At 44.8% G+C, this 18,211-nt stretch overlaps 1 protein-coding gene across 2 annotated transcripts in view; it reads left to right on the top strand.

Moving 5' to 3' along the window:
- Positions 1-18,211, top strand: part of LOC133568061 (segment polarity protein dishevelled homolog DVL-3-like) — a 73,184-nt gene that overhangs the window by 16,786 nt on the left and 38,187 nt on the right. The window contains exons 3-4 of one of the 2 annotated variants that reach the window (XM_061919768.1): positions 14,168-14,298; positions 18,077-18,192. In XM_061919768.1, the coding sequence (XP_061775752.1) occupies positions 14,168-14,298; positions 18,077-18,192 (247 nt within the window). The remainder of the gene's footprint in view (positions 1-14,167; positions 14,299-18,076; positions 18,193-18,211) is intronic. The other variant, XM_061919769.1, reaches the window with a different exon arrangement.

Here is an 18,211-nt window from a genome sequence, read left to right as displayed (position 1 = left end):
AGCTCATGTTTTTAAAATTCCACTGACCTCCAAATGTTATTTTTGTTCCAGTTTGTCGGCTTGTTTGCCTACACTGTTATATTGTTGTTTCAATGAGTTGATTGATGGTTCTCTGGGGTCCAAGGGGCTTGGTCTGCTATCACCACAGCACAGCAGCCAGCCAACACCCTGATGGCCCTGATATATATATATATATATATATATATATATATATATATATATATATATATATATATATATATATATATATATATATATATATATATATATATATATATATATATATATATATAAATAAAGCATTAAGGAAAGTGTTGAACAATCCCAGAACAAACATGTGTGATGAGCTAACTGAAGCACCGTCTTAAAGACAAACCATTTCAGGTTAATTAAAAGACTTGATGGGGTCTTATACGAGCCGTTAAAGTCTATTGGAGCCATTTAGGTTCAATACTGAAAGCTCTGACAGCTGGAAATTGGAGCTAGGCATTGATTGACTATAGGGAAATTATGATGAAATCATTGTTTAATTGTTATTTTTAAAAGTTTTAATTGAATGGGAGAATCCACATTTATGATTTCACGTTTAGAAGCTAGAGTCGTACGTGCGCAACCCGAGGGTCCCTGGTTCAAATCCCACCTAGTACCAACCTCGTCACGTCCGTTGTGTCCTAAGCAAGACACTTCACCCTTGCTCCTGATGGGTGCTGGTTGGCGCCTTGCATGGCAGCTCCCTCCATCAGTGTGTGAATGTGTGTGTGAATGGGTAAATGTGGAAGTAGTGTCAAAGCGCTTTGAGTACCTTGAAGTTAGAAAAGCGCTATACAAGTACAACCCATTTATCATTTATTCATCATATATATAATTTACACTTATTTATTTATGAAATAGAGTTTTTTGTTGATTTAAAGGTGTTTAATTATAATACAAGCATGTTTAACACAAAGATTCCTTTCTTTCATGAAGATAAGAATGTAAGTTGGTGTATTACCTATTTGTGATCGATATACTCGATATATCGCGAGTTTATCTCTGTGCGATTTAGAAAATGACTATATGGTGATATTGGAGTACATATTCTCAGGCAGTTGCTTTTAGCTGTGGGCATTACACTCCAGGCTCTTCTTCACCCTTTCTTGTCTCTCCTTCTCACAGAGACGTAAACCAAGTGCACTTTCTTACATATGTCACATGTGCAACATCACATGCTGCCGCGGAGCAGACAGGTAGCGACATGGTAATGTTAGCTGTGATGCTAGCGGTGAGGTGCGGGTGGAAATACGAGAGAGAGAGAGAAGGTGTGAATTTGGTAACAAATGGAAGAAGAATTGATTACCAAGAAAAAACAGCACCGGGTCCATCGTCCGGCGGTGGTTTGACCTGAAGCGGGAATATGTTCAACATTTATGGAGCAAAAGCGTTGCTACAAAAAATTTAGCATCATTTGAAGTCACCCGCTAGAGCAGTGGTTCTCAAATGGGGGTACACATACCCCTGGGGGTACTTGAAGGTATGCCAAGGGGTACGTGAGACTTTTTAAAAATATTCTAAAAATAGCAACAATTCAAAAATCCTTTATCCATCCATCCATTTTCTACCGCTTATTCCCTTTCGGGGTCGCGGGGGGCGCTGGCGCCTATCTCAGCTACAATCGGGCGGAAGGCGGGGTACACCCTGGACAAGTCGCCACCTCATCGCAGGGCCAACACAGATAGACAAACAACATTCACACTCACATTCACACACTAGGGCCAATTTAGTGTTGCCAATCAACCTATCCCCAGGTGCATGTCTTTGGAAGTGGGAGGAAGCCGGAGTACCCGGAGGGAACCCACGCATTCACGGGGAGAACATGCAAACTCCACACAGAAAGATCCCGAGCCTGGATTATATTTATTGAAAATAGCAACAATTCAAAAATCCTTTATAAATATATTCATTGAATAATACTTCTACAAAATATGAATGTGAGTTCATAAACTGAAAATAAATGCAAAAATGCAATATTCAGTGTTGAATGCTAGATTTTTTGTGGACATGTTCCATAAATATTGATGTTAAAGATTTCTTTTTTGTGAAGAAATGTTTAGAATTAATTTGATGAATCCAGATGGATCTCTATTACAATCCCCAAAGAGGGCACTTTAAGTTGATGATTACTTCTATGTGTAGAAATATTTATTTATAATTGATCCATTTGTTTATTTTTCAACAAGTTCTTAGTTATTTTTATATCTTTTTTTCCAATTCGTTTAAGAAAGACCACTACAAATGAGCAATATGTTGCACTGTTACACAATTTAATAAATCAGAAACTGATGACATAGTGCTGTATTTTACTTCTTTATCTCTTTTTTCCAACCAAAAATGCTTTGCTTTGATTAAAGAGTACTTGAATTAAATAAATGTTCACAGGGTTTACATCACTGAAAAAAGGTTGAGAACCACTGCGCTAGATAATGAGTGCTTGAAACTCTGCATGTCTGCATCTCCCTTCGGTGCCACACCAACAAAACTTCCAGATCAACAACGTATGAAAAAACTAGTCAACAACAAAAGGAGATAACGTCCGCAGGAACCTACCACAAAACGAAGGACAAACACTATTTGATTTCCTATTATGCAGCTCATTTTTATTTGACACTTATTGATATATCTTGTGTGACATCATGCACAAAAGTGCACTTTATTTGTTTTAAACTATTGTAGTGGCGTTCTGTACAAAAAGTACACTTTAATTGAGTGTTGTTTTGACATGTCATCTTAGTGACATCATGCACAAAAGTGCACTCATAGCTTGTTTTAAAATGTCTCTGACAATCTTGCACTTTCTGTTTTGGAAATCACATGAATGTTTGTGCCAATGCTTAATAAGTGTTTAATAAATACAATATTGGTTGTGATTTCCCTCTGTGCATGAAAGTTTAAAATTAGTATATATTAATGCAGTATGAAGAAAATGTTTTAATGTAGACACAGAATCATCATACTGCTGTGATTATATGCATCAAGTGTTCATTCGAGGCTGAGGCAAAATATGGAGATATATATCATGTATTTGTAATATGGCCTAAAAATATCGAGATATTAATAAAAGGCCATATCGCCCAGCCCTACTTGCATTGATTGGAATCCAACAGTAACAATGATAACGTCCGCATTTTCAAATGGGGGAGAAAAAAAGTTTGGCTTTCTGTCCAATACCACATGAAAGTGGTTGAAAGTGCACTTTTGTGCATGATGTCACACAAGATTTTTCAATAAGTGTCAAATAAAAATGAGCTGCATAATAGGAAATCAAATAGTGTTCGTCCTTCGCTATGTGGTAAGTTCCTGCGGACATTATCTCCTTCTGTTGTTGACTATTTTTTTTCATACGGTGTTGATCTAGAAATAGTTGCTTGTGCATTTTGTTGGTTTGGCACCGAGCGGAGATGTTGACATGCAGAGTTTCAAGCACTCTTCTTTCTCTAGTGGGTGACTTTTCAAATTATGGTACATTGGCAGTTGTGCTACTTTTTGTAGCAACAATTTTGCCGCCTAATTGTTCAACATCTTCCCGCTTGAAGCCAAACCACTGTCAGACGGAGAACCCCGTGCTGTTTTTCTTGGGAATTAATTCTTCCTTCATTTGTTCCCAGGTTCGCACCTTCTCTCTCGTATTACCACCCGCACCGCACTGTTAGCATCACAGCTAACGTTACCATGTCGCTACCTGTCGGTCCGCGGGAGCTTGTTACGTTGCACACGTGTAGAGGAAAATTTCTGTCATTGGGTTACCTCCAAACTAAATGCATTGGGGGGGACACAACATAAGAGGTCAAGTCACCCTGAACATTGGACCGTTATATAAATTGTTATGCTACAAATCAGGCCATCATGGAGTGTATAAATTAGAAGGGAAGACCAAGCCTGGTGTGCGCTCTTTCTTAATTCCTTCACGAGGCTTCACCATCTTTCGTCTTTGAAGACATTGTCTGTGTAAACATATTTATTCAACCCAACCATCTGATTATGAGTAATTAAAACTGCTGTAACAAAGTCTCTATGGTTCCTGTTTAAGATTCGGCATTTCTACCACATAAAATTGGCTTCACGAACAAATCAGGCCGTCATGGAGCGTATAAATAAGAAGGGAAGACCAAGCCTGATGTGCGCTCTTTCTTAATTCCTTCACGAGGGTTCACCATCTTTCGTCTCTGGAGACACTGTCTGTAATTATATCGATTCAATCCAACTTTGTACTATCTGATTATGGGTAAATAAACTTTTGAGCTGCTACCTTACCGTGGTAGAGGAGTTTGCGTGTCCCAATGATCCTAGGAGCTATGTTGTCTGGGGGTTTTCATGCCCCCTGGTAGGGTCTCCCAAGACAAACAGGTCCTAGGTGAGTGATCAGACAAAGAGCAGCTCAAAGACTTCTATGGAATTACAACGAAATGAACCCAGATTTCCCTCGCCCGGACGTGGGTCACCGGGGCCCCGCTCTGGAGCCAGGCCCGGAGTTGGGGCACGATGGCGAGCGCCTGGTGGTCGGGCCTGTTCCCATGGGGCCCGGCCGGGCACAGCCCGAAGAGGCAACGTGGGTCATCCCTCCAATGGGCTCACCACTCATAGGAGGGGCCATAGAGGTCGGGTGCATTGTGAGCTGGGCGGCAGCCGAAGGCAGGGCACTTGGCGGTCCGATCCTCGGCTACATAAGCTAGCTCTTGGGACGTGGAACGTCACCTCACTGGGGGGGAAGGAGCCTGAGCTAGTGCGCGAGGTAGAGAAGTTCCGGCTGGATATAGTCGGACTCACCTTGACGCACAGCAAGGGCTCTGGAACCAGTTCTCTCGAGAGGGACTGGACCCTCTTCCACTCTGGCGTTGCCGGCAGTGAGAGGCGACGGGCTGGGGTGGCAATTCTGGTTGCCCCCCGGCTCAAAGCCTGTACGTTTGAGTTCAACCCAGTGGACGAGAGGGTAGCTTCCCTTCGCCTTCAGGTGGGGGGACGGGTCCTGACTGTTGTTTGTGCTTACGCACCAAACAGCAGTTCAGAATACCCACCCTTTTTGGGTACACTCGAGGGAGTACTGGAAAGTGCTCCTCCGGGTGATTCCCTTGTCCTACTGGGAGACTTCAACGCTCATGTTAGCAACGACAGTGAAACCTGGAGAGGCGTGATTGGGAAGAATGGTCGCCCGGATCTAAACCCGAGTGGTGTTTTGTTATTGGACTTTTGTGCTCGTCACAGTTTGTCGATAACAAACACCATGTTCAAACATAAGGGGGTCCATATGTGCACTTGGCACCAGGACACCCTAGGCTGCAGTTCCATGATCGACTTTGTAGTTGTGTCATCGGATTTGCGGCCTTATGTTTTGGACACTCGGGTGAAGAGAGGGGCGGAGCTTTCTACCGATCACCACCTGGTGGTGAGTTGGCTGCGATGGTGGGGGAGGATGCCGGACAGACCTGGCAGGCCCAAACGCATTGTGAGGGTCTGCTGGGAACGTCTGGCAGAGTCTCCTGTCAGAGAGAGTTTCAATTCACACCTCCGGGAGAACTTTGAACATGTCACGAGGGAGGTGCGGGACATTGAGTCCGAGTGGACCATGTTCCGAACCTCTATTGTCGAGGCGGCTGATTGGAGCTGTGGCCGCAAGGTTGTTGGTGCCTGTCGTGGCGGTAATCCCAGAACCCGTTGGTGGACACCAGCAGTGAGGGATGCCGTCAAGCTGAAGAAGGAGTCCTATCGGGTTCTTTTGGCTCATAGGACTCCGGAGGCAGTGGACGGGTACCGACGGGCCAAGCGGTGTGCAGCTTTAGCGGTCGCGGAGGCAAAAACTCGGACATGGGAAGAGTTCGGGGAAGCCATGGAAAACGACTTCCGGACGGCTTCGAAGCGATTCTGGACCACCATACGGCGCCTCAGGAAGGGGAAGCAGTGCACTATCAAATCCGTGTATGGTGCGGATGGTGTTCTGCTGACTTCGACTGCGGATGTTGTGGATCGGTGGAGGGAATACTTCGAAGACCTCCTCAATCCCACCAACACGTCTTTCTTTGAGGAAGCGGTGCCTGGGGAATCTGTAGTGGACTCTCCTATTTCTGGGGCTGAGGTCGCTGAGGTAGTTAAAAAGCTCCTCGGCGGCAAGGCCCCGGGGGTGGATGAGATCCGCCCGGAGTTCCTTAAGGCTCTGGATGCTGTGGGGCTGTCTTGGTTGACAAGACTCTGCAGCATCGCGTGGACATCGGGGGCGGTACCTCTGGATTGGCAGACCGGGGTGGTGGTCCCTCTCTTTAAGAAGGGGGACCGGAGGGTGTGTTCCAACTATCGTGGGATCACACTCCTCAGCCTTCCCGGTAAGGTTTATTCAGGTGTACTGGAGAGGAGGCTTCGCCGGATAGTCGAACCTCGGATTCAGGAGGAACAGTGTGGTTTTCGTCCTGGTCGTGGAACTGTGGACCAGCTCTATACTCTCGGCAGGGTTCTTGAGGGTGCATGGGAGTTTGCCCAACCAGTCTACATGTGCTTTGTGGACTTGGAGAAGGCATTCGACCGTGTCCCTCGGGAAGTCCTGTGGGGAGTGCTCAGAGAGTATGGGGTATCGGAATGTCTTATTGTGGCAGTCCGCTCCCTGTATGATCAGTGTCAGAGCTTGGTCCGCATTGCTGGCAGTAAGTCGGACACGTTTCCAGTGAAGGTTGGACTCCGCCAAGGCTGTCCTTTGTCACCGATTCTGTTCATAACTTTTATGGACAGAATTTCTAGGCGCAGCCAAGGCGTTGAGGGGTTCCGGTTTGGTGGCCACGGGATAAGGTCTCTGCTTTTTGCAGATGATGTAGTCCTGATGGCTTCATCTGGCCGGGATCTTCAGCTCTCCCTGGATCGGTTCGCAGCCGAGTGTGAAGCGACCGGAATGAGAATCAGCACCTCCAAGTCCGAGTCCATGGTTCTCGCCCGGAAAAGGGTGGAGTGCCATCTCCGGGTTGGGGAGGAGACCCTGCCCCAAGTGGAGGAGTTCAAGTACCTAGGAGTCTTGTTCACGAGTGGGGGAAGAGTGGATCGTGAGATCGACAGGCGGATCGGTGCGGCGTCTTCAGTAATGCGGACGTTGTATCGATCCGTTGTGGTGAAGAAGGAGCTGAGCCGGAAGGCAAAGCTCTCAATTTACCGGTCGATCTACGTTCCCATCCTCACCTATGGTCATGAGCTTTGGGTCATGACCGAAAGGATAAGATCACGGGTACAAGCGGCCGAAATGAGTTTCCTCCGCCGGGTGGCGGGGCTCTCCCTTAGAGATAGGGTGAGAAGCTCTGCCATCCGGGAGGAGCTCAACGTAAAGCCGCTGCTCCTCCACATCGAGAGGAGCCAGATGAGGTGGTTCGGGCATCTGGTCAGGATGCCACCCGAACGCCTCCCTAGGGATGTGTTTAGGGCACGTCCAGCTGGTAGGAGGCCACGGGGAAGACCCAGGACACGTTGGGAAGACTATGTCTCCCGGCTGGCCTGGGAACGCCTCGGGATCCCCCGGGAAGAGCTAGACGAAGTGGCTGGAGATAGGGAAGTCTGGGCTTCCCTGCTTAGGCTGCTGCCCCCGCGACCCGACCTCGGATAAGCGGAAGATGATGGATGGATGGATGGAACTTTTGTAACAAATTCTCTATTGTTCCTGTTTAAGATTCGGGCTTTTCCACCACACACGTGACGTATGTAAGAAGGTGCGCTTGTTTTAAAGGGGAACATTATCACAATTTCAAAATGGTTGAAAACAATAAAAATCAGTTCCCAGTGGCATGTTGTATTTTTTGAAATTTTTTTCAAAATTTTACCGGTCTCCGAATATCCCTAAAAAAAGCTTTAAAGTGCTTGATTTTCGCTATTTGCGATGGCACTATCCATTTCCCTGTGACGTCATACAGTGCTGCCAATGTAAACAAACAATGGCGAATAGCACAGCAAGATATAGCGACATTAGCTCGGATTCCGACTCGGATTTCAGCGGCTTAAGCGATTCAACAGATTACGCATGTATTGAAACGGATGGTTGGAGTATGAAAGTATTGAAGAAGAAACTGAAGCTATTGAGCGAATAGCTACTGACACTATTCATAGCCATAGCGTGGCCGAATAGCTGCGTTAGCATCGCCGGTAAAATGTGCGGACCAAAACGATCAGGACTTTCGCAACTTAAATCCGTCGATTGGTAAGTGTTTTTTTTCACATTAAATGCGGGTGGAAGGAAACGTAATATAGTTGCAAATGCATCTGCAGGTTATCCATACATCTCCGTGCCATGTCTGCTTTAGCACCGCCGGTAAATAGAATATTAGCATCGATTAGCGTAGCATGTTAGCATCGATTAGCTGGCAGACAACATCAACAAAACTCACCCTTGTGATTTCTGTGACTTTATCGTTACAAATGCATCTGCAGGTTATCCATACATCTCTGTGCCATATCTGTTTTAGCACCGCCGGTAAATAGCATGTTAACGTCGATTAGCGTAGCATGTTAGTATCGATTAGCTGGCAGTCACGCCGCGACCAAATATGTCTGATTAGCACATAAGTCAACATCAACAAAACTCACCTTTGTGATTTCGTTGACTTTATCATTGCAAATGCATCTGCAGGTTATCCATACATCTCTGTGCCATGTCTGCTTTAACACCGCCGGTAAATAGCATGTTAGCGTCGATTAGCGTAGCATGTTAGCATCAATTAGCTTGCAGTCACGCCGCGACCAAATATGTCTGATTAGCACATAAGTCAACATCAACAAAACTCACCTTTGTGATTTCGTTGACTTTATCGTTGCAAATGCATCTACAGGTTATCCATACATCTCTGTGCCATGTCTGTCATCGCCGGTAAAATGTGGAGACACTTTTGGTACATTCATAGGGGCGTGGCGCAGTGGGAGAGTGGCCGTGCGCAACCCGAGGGTCACTGGTTCAAATCCCACCTAGAACCAACCTCGTCACGTCCGTTGTGTCCTGAGCAAGACACTTCACCCTTGCTCCTGATGGTTGCTGGTTGGCGCCTTGCATGGCAGCTCCCTCCATCAGTGTGTGAATGTGTGTGTGAATGGGTAAATGTGGAAGTAGTGTCAAAGCGCTTTGAGTACCTTGAAGGTAGAAAAGCGCTATACAAGTACAACCCATTTACCATTTTATTTATTTATCTTCGGGCCAGTGGTGCAACTTGAATCCCTCCCTGTTAGTTTTGTTACACCCTCCGACAACACACCGACGAGGCATGATGTCTCCAAGGTTCCAAAAAATAGTCGAAAAAACGGAAAATAACAGAGCTGAGACCCAATGTTTACAATGGGTTGAAAATGAAAATGGCGGCTGTGTTACCTCGGCGACATCACATTCTGACGTCATCCCCTCCAGAGCGATAAACAGAAAGGCGTTTAATTCGCCAAAATTCACCCATTTAGATTTCGGAAATCGGTCTTTTTTTCTGCACCATCAAGGTATATATTGACGCTTACATAGGTCTGGTGATAATGTTCCCCTTTAAGTCTCTGTGAGAAGGAGAGACAAGAAAGAGTAAGGAACGCATGCAGCATAATGCCCGCAGCTAAAATCAACTGCGTGAGAACATATACTACAATATCACGATATAGTCATTTTCTATATCGCACAGAGACAAACCCGCGATACATCGACTATATAGATATATCGCCCATCCCTACTTCAGAGTTTTGCCGGCAGGTACGGGACGAGAGTCTGTTGAAATAAGATGTGTTTCTCGCCCTTCTGCCGGTCCTTTTTTTCTTAATAATGATCTGGGAGCAGCCAGCGTCCTCTCACAAGACCCTCGGGTGCCGTGAATGTCAATCAAGTGACGAAAGTGACGTCTTGGTGTAGATTGATGGTCGCTAATTTTTAGGTTTATTTTTTTCATGCTTGGCTGGCGATGGAGTGGCACACCCTCCACCCTCGACGGGTAGGTCGCGATCGACGTAATGGGCGCCCCTGCATTATACTAACAGCAGATTTTTGCTCACTTCCGGCGGAATTCTGACTAAAATGACTTTAACGGTGCCTTTTATGCAGTCCGATCTGCTCTCTGCAAGCGTGCACGACGGCTGCAGTGTCGTTCACTTCGGATCACAACAAGTAACATTTGAAAGTCATGACTCTTCATCCGTGCTGCTCCGTCGCACTGAATCACCATTGGATCGGTCTCAAAAAGCCCAACATTTGGAAGCACTTTGTGGTTAATGTACTGTGCAAACAGTCCATTTAAGCCAACTGTGGTGAATATCATTCACAATGTGTTGAATTGGATGAAAAAATGTGCTTGAGGCTAACTGTAGACGTCAGTATCATTCATCTCTGAGCTACAAGACAGACAAAGCAAAGAACACATCGGAACAAAGTAGTTCCACAGTGATTGATCATGTGTTGTGTGTGTGCAAATCATGTAGCCTTTCCTCTTCTGTTGTACTTTGTACACGCCTTTACAACAAATAAACCTCACATTACGTGAAAAGACATGTAAACAAGGTGTGTCTACCTCGTTTTCACTGAGGGCCACGTGAATGTTGTCTATATGCGACTTGTCCAGGGTGTACACCGCCTTCCGCCTGATTGTAGCTGAAATAGGCACCAGCGACCCCAGAGGGAATAAGCGGTAGAAATGGATGGATTTATGTCCATAGTTCTGCCTTGTGCCACGTCATATTTATGGCCGCTTATAACCGTGGCTAATATTTCAATCAATCAATCAATCAATGTTTATTTATATAGCCCCAAATCACAAATGTCTCAAAGGACTGCACAAATCATTACGACTACGACATCCTCGGAAGAACCCACAAAAGGGCAAGGAAAACTCACACCCAGTGGGCAGGGAGAAATCACACCCAGTGGGACGCCAGTGACAATGCTGACTATGAGAAACCTTGGAGAGGACCTCAGAAGTGTACTCTGGAATGCCCTCCCGGTAACAGTTCGGGATGCCACCTCAGTAGAAGCATTTAAGTCTCACCTTAAAACTCATTTGTGTACTCGCGCCTTTAAATAGACTCCCTTTTTAGACCAGTTGATCTGCCGTTTCTTTTCTTTTTCTTCTATGTCCCACTCTCCCTTGTGGAGGGGGTCCGGTCCGATCCGGTGGCCATGTACTGCTTGCCTGTGTATCGGCTGGGGACATCTCTGCGCTGCTGATCCGCCTCCGCTTGGGATGGTTTCCTGCTGGCTCCGCTGTGAACGGGACTCTCGCTGCTGTGTTGGATCCGCTTTGGACTGGACTCTCGCGACTGTGTTGGATCCATTGTGGATTGAACTTTCACAGTATCATGTTAGACCCGCTCGACATCCATTGCTTTCCTCCTCTCCAAGGTTCTCATAGTCATCATTGTCACCGACGTCCCACTGGGTGTGAGTTTTCCTTGCCCTTATGTGGGCCTACCGAAGATGTCGTGGTGGTTTGTGCAGCCCTTTGAGACACTAGTAATTTAGGGCTATATAAGTAAACATTGATTGATTGATTGAAGTGGGCAACCCCCCCCCTAGGGGACCGAAAGCAATGGATGTCGAGCGGGTCCAACATGATACTGTGAAAGTTCAATCCATAGTGGCTCCCAACACAGCCGAGAGAGTTCAGTTCAAAGCGGATCCAAGACAGCAGCGAGAGTCCCGTCCACAGGAAACCATCCCAAGCGGAAGCGGATCAGCAGCGTAGAGTTGTCCCCAACCGATACACAGGCGAGCGGTCCATCCTGGGTCTCGACTCTGGACAGCCAGTACTTCATCCATGGTCGTCGGAACGGACCCCCTCCACAAGGGAGGGGTGGACATAGGAGAAAAAAGAAAAGAAGCGGCAGATCAACTGGTCTAAAAAGGAGGTCTATTTAAAGGCTAGAGTATACAGATGAGTTTTAATGCTTCTACTGAGGTAGCATCTCGAACTGTTACCGGGAGGGCATTCCAGAGTACTGGAGCCCGAACGGAAAACGCTTAAATATTAGTGTGTAAGGATTCGCCTCATGATGCCTATTTTCAGTTGCATATGCATTTGATTATTTAAAATGTTCACATACACAGTAAAAATAATTTTAAAAAATGGCCGTATTTTACCGTATATATTCCTTTTTTTTTTTTTACAGTATATTTCTGTCGATTAAAAAAAATAAAGATACCGTTTTTTTACAATACATAAAACTGGCAATTCAGTTGCCAGAATTTTACAGTAAATATGAATGATGTCAGTGTTTCCCCTAGAATTTTTTAAAATAAAGATGGTGTCTCTCCGCCCGGGACAGGCGGACTGACGGGGAAGGGGCTGGATGGGTGTAAAGAACAGTGTAACTTGGCCTGTCGCCACCATCACGTCTCCATCTCACCACAGCCTGCGGGGGCAATAGACTGCAGACTGTGGTGAAGTAGGCCGGCTTCGTCGCGTGAAGAAGCCTACAATTTTTGGTTGTGTTTTCCGCTCCGTATGCTGAGTGGCAATATACCATATATATATCTCTATTTTTTTCCGTAAAGTAAAAACAAAACACAAAACAGTCCTAGTTACCTGAGATACTAAGTATGTCTTTATTTGACTTAGTAAATATTGACCTTCTAAGACCAAATGATGACTATGTGAAATTAATGACTTACTGTAAATAAGCGTTTGCAGTAAGCGTTTGGAAAAGAGTTAAAAGTGGGGCCACATGCGGACATATGCTCAACTCATGCTTAATTTAGAGAACAAAAATGTAAAAAAATAATTTTTTTTTTTTTTTTTTTTTAAGACTTTATGCGGTGGCTCTTTGTTGTTAAGGCGGCCGTCTAAACAACAAAGCGCTGCGGGAAACCCTGAACGGTGGATTTACAGTGTAAAACTGGAAAAACAGTACCACTGTTTTTTTTTTACATTAAAAATTCTGGTAACTGAGCTGCCAGTTTTTTGCCGCAAAATCATGGCCTTTTTACATCGTACAATTTGATCGGTAACCTGCTTTGAAATCAAAAGTTAAGCAGATGTTTGAGTAATTACTATTATCCGAACAAAAAACAAGTTTTGGAATGTTTTATATTTGTTTCAAAAGTCGATGATATTAAAGTTTAAGACAGGGGTAGGGAACCTGTGGCTCTTTTGATGACTGCATCTGGCTCTCGGATAAATCTGAGTTGACACTGCTTAACACGATAAGTGATGAATAATTCCACTTGTAATCACAGTGTTAATAATGTTCAAATTATAAAACATTCTCGTGCATTTTTAATCCATCCATCTGTTTTCTACCACACCTGTTCAAGAAGTTGCGTTAATGGTAAGAAGTTATTTATTTATTATTGGTTAGTGTGGGGCTTGCCCTCCTGGGGGTTCTTCAGACCACCAAGCACCGACATGAGAGCCTGTTTTAGGGTTACAATATTGTTTTATTTTTCAATAAGTCTCTCAGTTGCTTTCCAGCAATTGTGTTTTTTCTCTTTCGTTCTCGCTCGCGCTCTGGCTCCAGCCCCAACCCCGTCTCTCCTCCTGGCTGCTGCTTATAACAGAGGGGCAGGTGATTAGAAAACAAGGCCTAGGTGGGCCATCTACGCACCTGTCGCTGATTTCGCTGTAGTGCCGCAGGCCACGCCGCCTCCACAGTTAGTTTCAGAATAACAATGTTATTACAAAGAATAAGAGACCTATTATACTCCAGAAAAGTTGGTCTTACTTAAAAATGCACGCGTTTTAGTTGTGTTCAGTGTTGAAACAAATATGATATGGCTCTTACGAAAATACATTTTAAAATATTTGGCTTCTTGGCTCTCTCGGCCAAAAGGGTTCCCGACCCCTGGTTTAAGAGGCATGCAATTTTGTACGGTTCTTCTTTTTTCCTGTCAAAATGGAGAGAAAAAACAAATTTAGTAAGAAAAGATGAATTACTTCATTAAAGCATATTATTTCCAGGCTTTCGGGGGCCACATAAAATGATGGCAGGCCAGCTCTGGCCCTTGGGCCTTGTGTTTGACACCTGGGATGTAAACAGAGTCACACAACTGCTAATGTCATTTCCTCCTTTAATCTTTATCAAAACATAGTCGCATAGCGTAAAACAGGCAAACAGTTAAACCGCGTAATTGTACTTTTTCCATTGACAGTGAAAGTAAAAGCAGCCATGAATATGTATACTTTTTTTTATAGATTTAGATAACCGTTTCCCCTCTTTCTGACCACAGCTGGTGTCTGGAGACGGCGCCCATGCCGATGCTGGTTCTGCTGGCTCGGTGGGAGACTTGGAGGCAGCGCCCCCTTTGGAGAGGACGGGGGGCATTGGAGACTCCCGGCCACCTTCTTACCAGTCAGTACAGTACGGAATACTTTGTGCATGAGGTTTATTCTCCTTAAAGGCACGTTTTACATATTGTGTCTGCAAAAGGGGAATACATTTTGCTCTTTATGTGCATCCGTTGAATAAGGCACTCAGTCTTTTCTAGTAAGCACAATAACAGCATGAGAAAGATGAACAGACGCCTTGTGACTTTGTGCGAGTGCCTGTTTTATTCAGTTGTAGTTATAGATGTCTGCTAGTATCGGACTGCCGATATTATCGACCGATAAATGCTTTAAAATGTGATATCGGAAATTATCAGTATCTGTTTCAAAAAGTAAAATGTATGACTTTTTAAAACGCCGCTGTACAGAGTGGTACACGGACGTAGGGAGAAGTACAGAGCGCCAATAAACTTTAAAGCAGGGGTCTCAAACTCAATTTACCTGGGGGCAACTGGGTGCAGAATCTGGGTGAGGCTGGGCCGCAAGAAAAGATTTCTTAAAGGGGAACATTATCACCAAACCTATGTAAGGGTCAATATATACCTTGATGGTGCAGAAAAAAGACCATCTATTTTTTTAACCGATTTCTGAACTCTAAATGGGTGAATTTTGGCGAATTAAACGCCTTTCTGTTTATCGCGCTGGAGGCGAAGACGTCAGAAAGTGACGTCGCCGAGGCAACACACCCGCCATTTTCATTTTCAACACATTCATTACAAACACCGGGTCTCAGCTCTGTTATTTTCCGTTTTTTTGACTATTTTTTTGGAACCTTGGAGACATCATGCCTCGACGGTGTGTTGTCGGAGGGTGTAATAACACTAACAGGGACGGATTCAAGTTGCACCACTGGCAAGAAATCTGCCGCCAGACCCCCGTTGAATTTGCCAGACTGTCTCCACATTTGACCGGCGATGCTAAGGCAGACATGGCACAGAGATGTATGGATAACCTGCAGATGCACTTGCAACGATAGTTTTGTTGATGTTGACTGCCAGCTAATCGATGCTAACATGCTACGCTAATCGATGCTAACATGCTATTTACAAGCGGTGCTAAAGCAGACATGGCACGGAGATGTATGGATAACCTGTAGATGCATTTGCAACTATATTACGTTTCCTCCCACCCACATTTAATGCGAAAAAAACACTTACCAATCGACGGATTTAAGTTGCTCCAGTGTCAAAAGATGCGAAAGTCCTGATCGTTTGGTCCGCACATTTTACCGGCGATGCTAAAGCAGCTATTCGGCCCTGCTATGGCTATGAATAGCGTCAATAGCTATTCGCTCAATAGCTTCAGTTTCTTCTTCAATATTTTCATACTCCAACCATCTGTTTCAATACATGCGTAATCTGTTGAATCGCTGAAGTCCGAGTTTGAATCCAAGCTAATGTCGCTATATCTTGCTATGCTATTCCCATTGTTTGTTTACATTGGCAGCACTGTGTGACGTCACAGGGAAATGGCCAGTGTCTTCGCAGAGAGCCGAAAATAAGGCACTTCAAAGCTTTATTTAGGGATATTCCGAGACCGGTAAAATTTTGAAAAAAATTTCAAAAAATACAACAAGCCACTGGGAACTAATATTTATTGTTTTTAACCCTTTTGAAATTGTGATAATGTTCCCCTTTAAAGAATCAAACATGCACTTTTTAATGAATTCACCTTCTTTGAATGGCTTTCCCGCTCTAGCAACATACTTGCCAACCCTCCCGATTTTTCCGGGACACTCCGAAATTTCAGTGCATGTCCCGACTATCTCCCGAATTTGTCCCGATTTTCGCCCGGCCGACAATATTTACGGCGTGCCGGGATAGCACTGCCTTTCAATGTCCTCTACAACATATCATCGCGTCCACCTTTACGTCAGACAAACAGCATGATAGGTGAGCCACATGTTGTATGAGGCTTCTGCAGACATACGTGTGTCTGCAGAATGTGGTTTGTCATTCTTGTTTGGTGTGGGTTCACCGTGTGGCGCATATTTGTAACAGTGTTAAAGTTGTTCATACGACCACCCTCAGTGTGACCTGTATGGCTGTCGACCAAGTACGCCTTGCAGTCACATACGTGGTATGTTCAAAAGCCAGATACAACATATGACCTGGCTGGCACCCTGTTTGCACAGGTTGTACAGGGCGCTAAAGGCAGCGCCATTACGGCACCCTCTGAACGTTGGTGTTTGGGTAAGAGATCAACAGAAATTTGAGAGAAAGGATGCCCTGAAATTCGTGAGTCTCCCAGAAAAATCGCAGGGGTTGGCAAGCATGATGCTGTCAAGCGCCATTAATATAAAACTCGCGGGCCGCACTAACATAACATTTTCACATCAAGGTGCGGGCGGGCCGCAAATAGCATGCGGGCCGCATGTCTGAGACCCCTGCCTTAAAGGCACTGCCTTTGCGTGCTGGCCCAATCACATAAATATGCGGCTTTTCACACATACAAGTGAATTTAAGGCATACTTGGTCAACAGCCGTAAAGGTCACACTGAGGGTGACCGTTTAAACAACTTTAACACTGTTACAAATATGCGCCACACGGTGAACCCACACCAAGCAAGAATGACAAACACATTTCGCACCGTAACACAACATAAACACAACAGTACAAATACCCAGGATCCCTTGCAGCACTAACTCTTCCGGGACGCTACGATATACACCCTCGCTACCACCAAACCCCGCCCACCTCAACCCCGCTTGTATTATCATTAAATTCCTTTTACTTGTTAACAAAAATGTCTCTTAAATAAATAAAAGAATATAAATTATAAAAATATGAGGTAGATCACCTTGACTTGATCAATTGAAAAGTAGCCCCCCCCCCCCCCCCCCCACTCCTCCCATCTCCCAAATTCAGAGGTCTCTAGGATTATCTCAGGGAGAGCATGTCCCAAATTCAAGTTGCTGATTTCGAGGCATTTAAAAAAAAAAAATGCACTTTTTGACTTCAATAATAAATATGGCAGTGCCATGTTGGCATTTTTTTTTTTACCATAACTTGAGTTGATTTATTTGGGAAAACCTTTAAACTTTGTTTAATGCATCCAGCGGGGCATCACAACAAAATTAGGCATAATAATGTGTTCATTCCACCACTGTATACATCAGTATCTGTTGATATCGGAATTAAGAGTTTGACAATAGCGGATAGCGGGGACGGCGTGGCGCAGTGGAAGAGTGGCCGTGCGCAACCCGAGGGGCCCTGGTTCAAATCCCACTTAGTACCAACCTCGTCACGTCCGTTGTGTCCTGAGCAAGACACTTCACCCTTGCTCCTGATGGGTGCTGGTTGGCGCCTTGCATGGCAGCTCCCTCCATCAGTGTGTGAATGTGTGTGTGAATGGGTAAATGTGGAAGTAGTGTCAAAGCGCTTTGAGTACCTTGAAGGTAGAAAAGCGCTATACAAGTACAACCCATTTATTATATCGGCAAAAAATCCATTATCGAACAGCTCATTTTTAAATGTTCCGATAAAAATGTACTCTTTATTATCCAAAACAATTCATATTCAACACAACAAAAGTTCAGAAAATTGGTACTTTACAGATATCGATTCCCGGGGAATTGTTGCGGTATCGGTTTACATGTGAAAGGTAACCATTTAAAAAAAAAACACGGTTACATGTTATGTAGACTACAAGGAAGTGTTTTAAATGTAGAAAAACAATCATAATATGACTCCTTCAAACCACTGTCAATTCTGTAGTTTGCAGTTTTTGGTTATAATAGTTGTGTAATGAATGATGATATTGACACAATGCAAGTACTACCATAATATTTCTTCACTGTCACCATCTGTAGCGGGAAAGCAGCGAGCGCGCGGAACAGTTTGGACAACGACACCGAGACCGGCTCGGTGATGTCGCAGAGAAGAGAGCGGGAGAAAGAGCGGCCCAGGCGGAAACACGGCGACCACGGTCAGGAAGTGTGGAGAAA

Source organism: Nerophis ophidion, linkage group LG14 (assembly GCF_033978795.1).
Source record: "Nerophis ophidion isolate RoL-2023_Sa linkage group LG14, RoL_Noph_v1.0, whole genome shotgun sequence".
In the NCBI taxonomy this organism is placed as follows: domain Eukaryota; kingdom Metazoa; phylum Chordata; class Actinopteri; order Syngnathiformes; family Syngnathidae; genus Nerophis; species Nerophis ophidion.
This window is presented reverse-complemented; position numbering and strand designations above follow the sequence as displayed.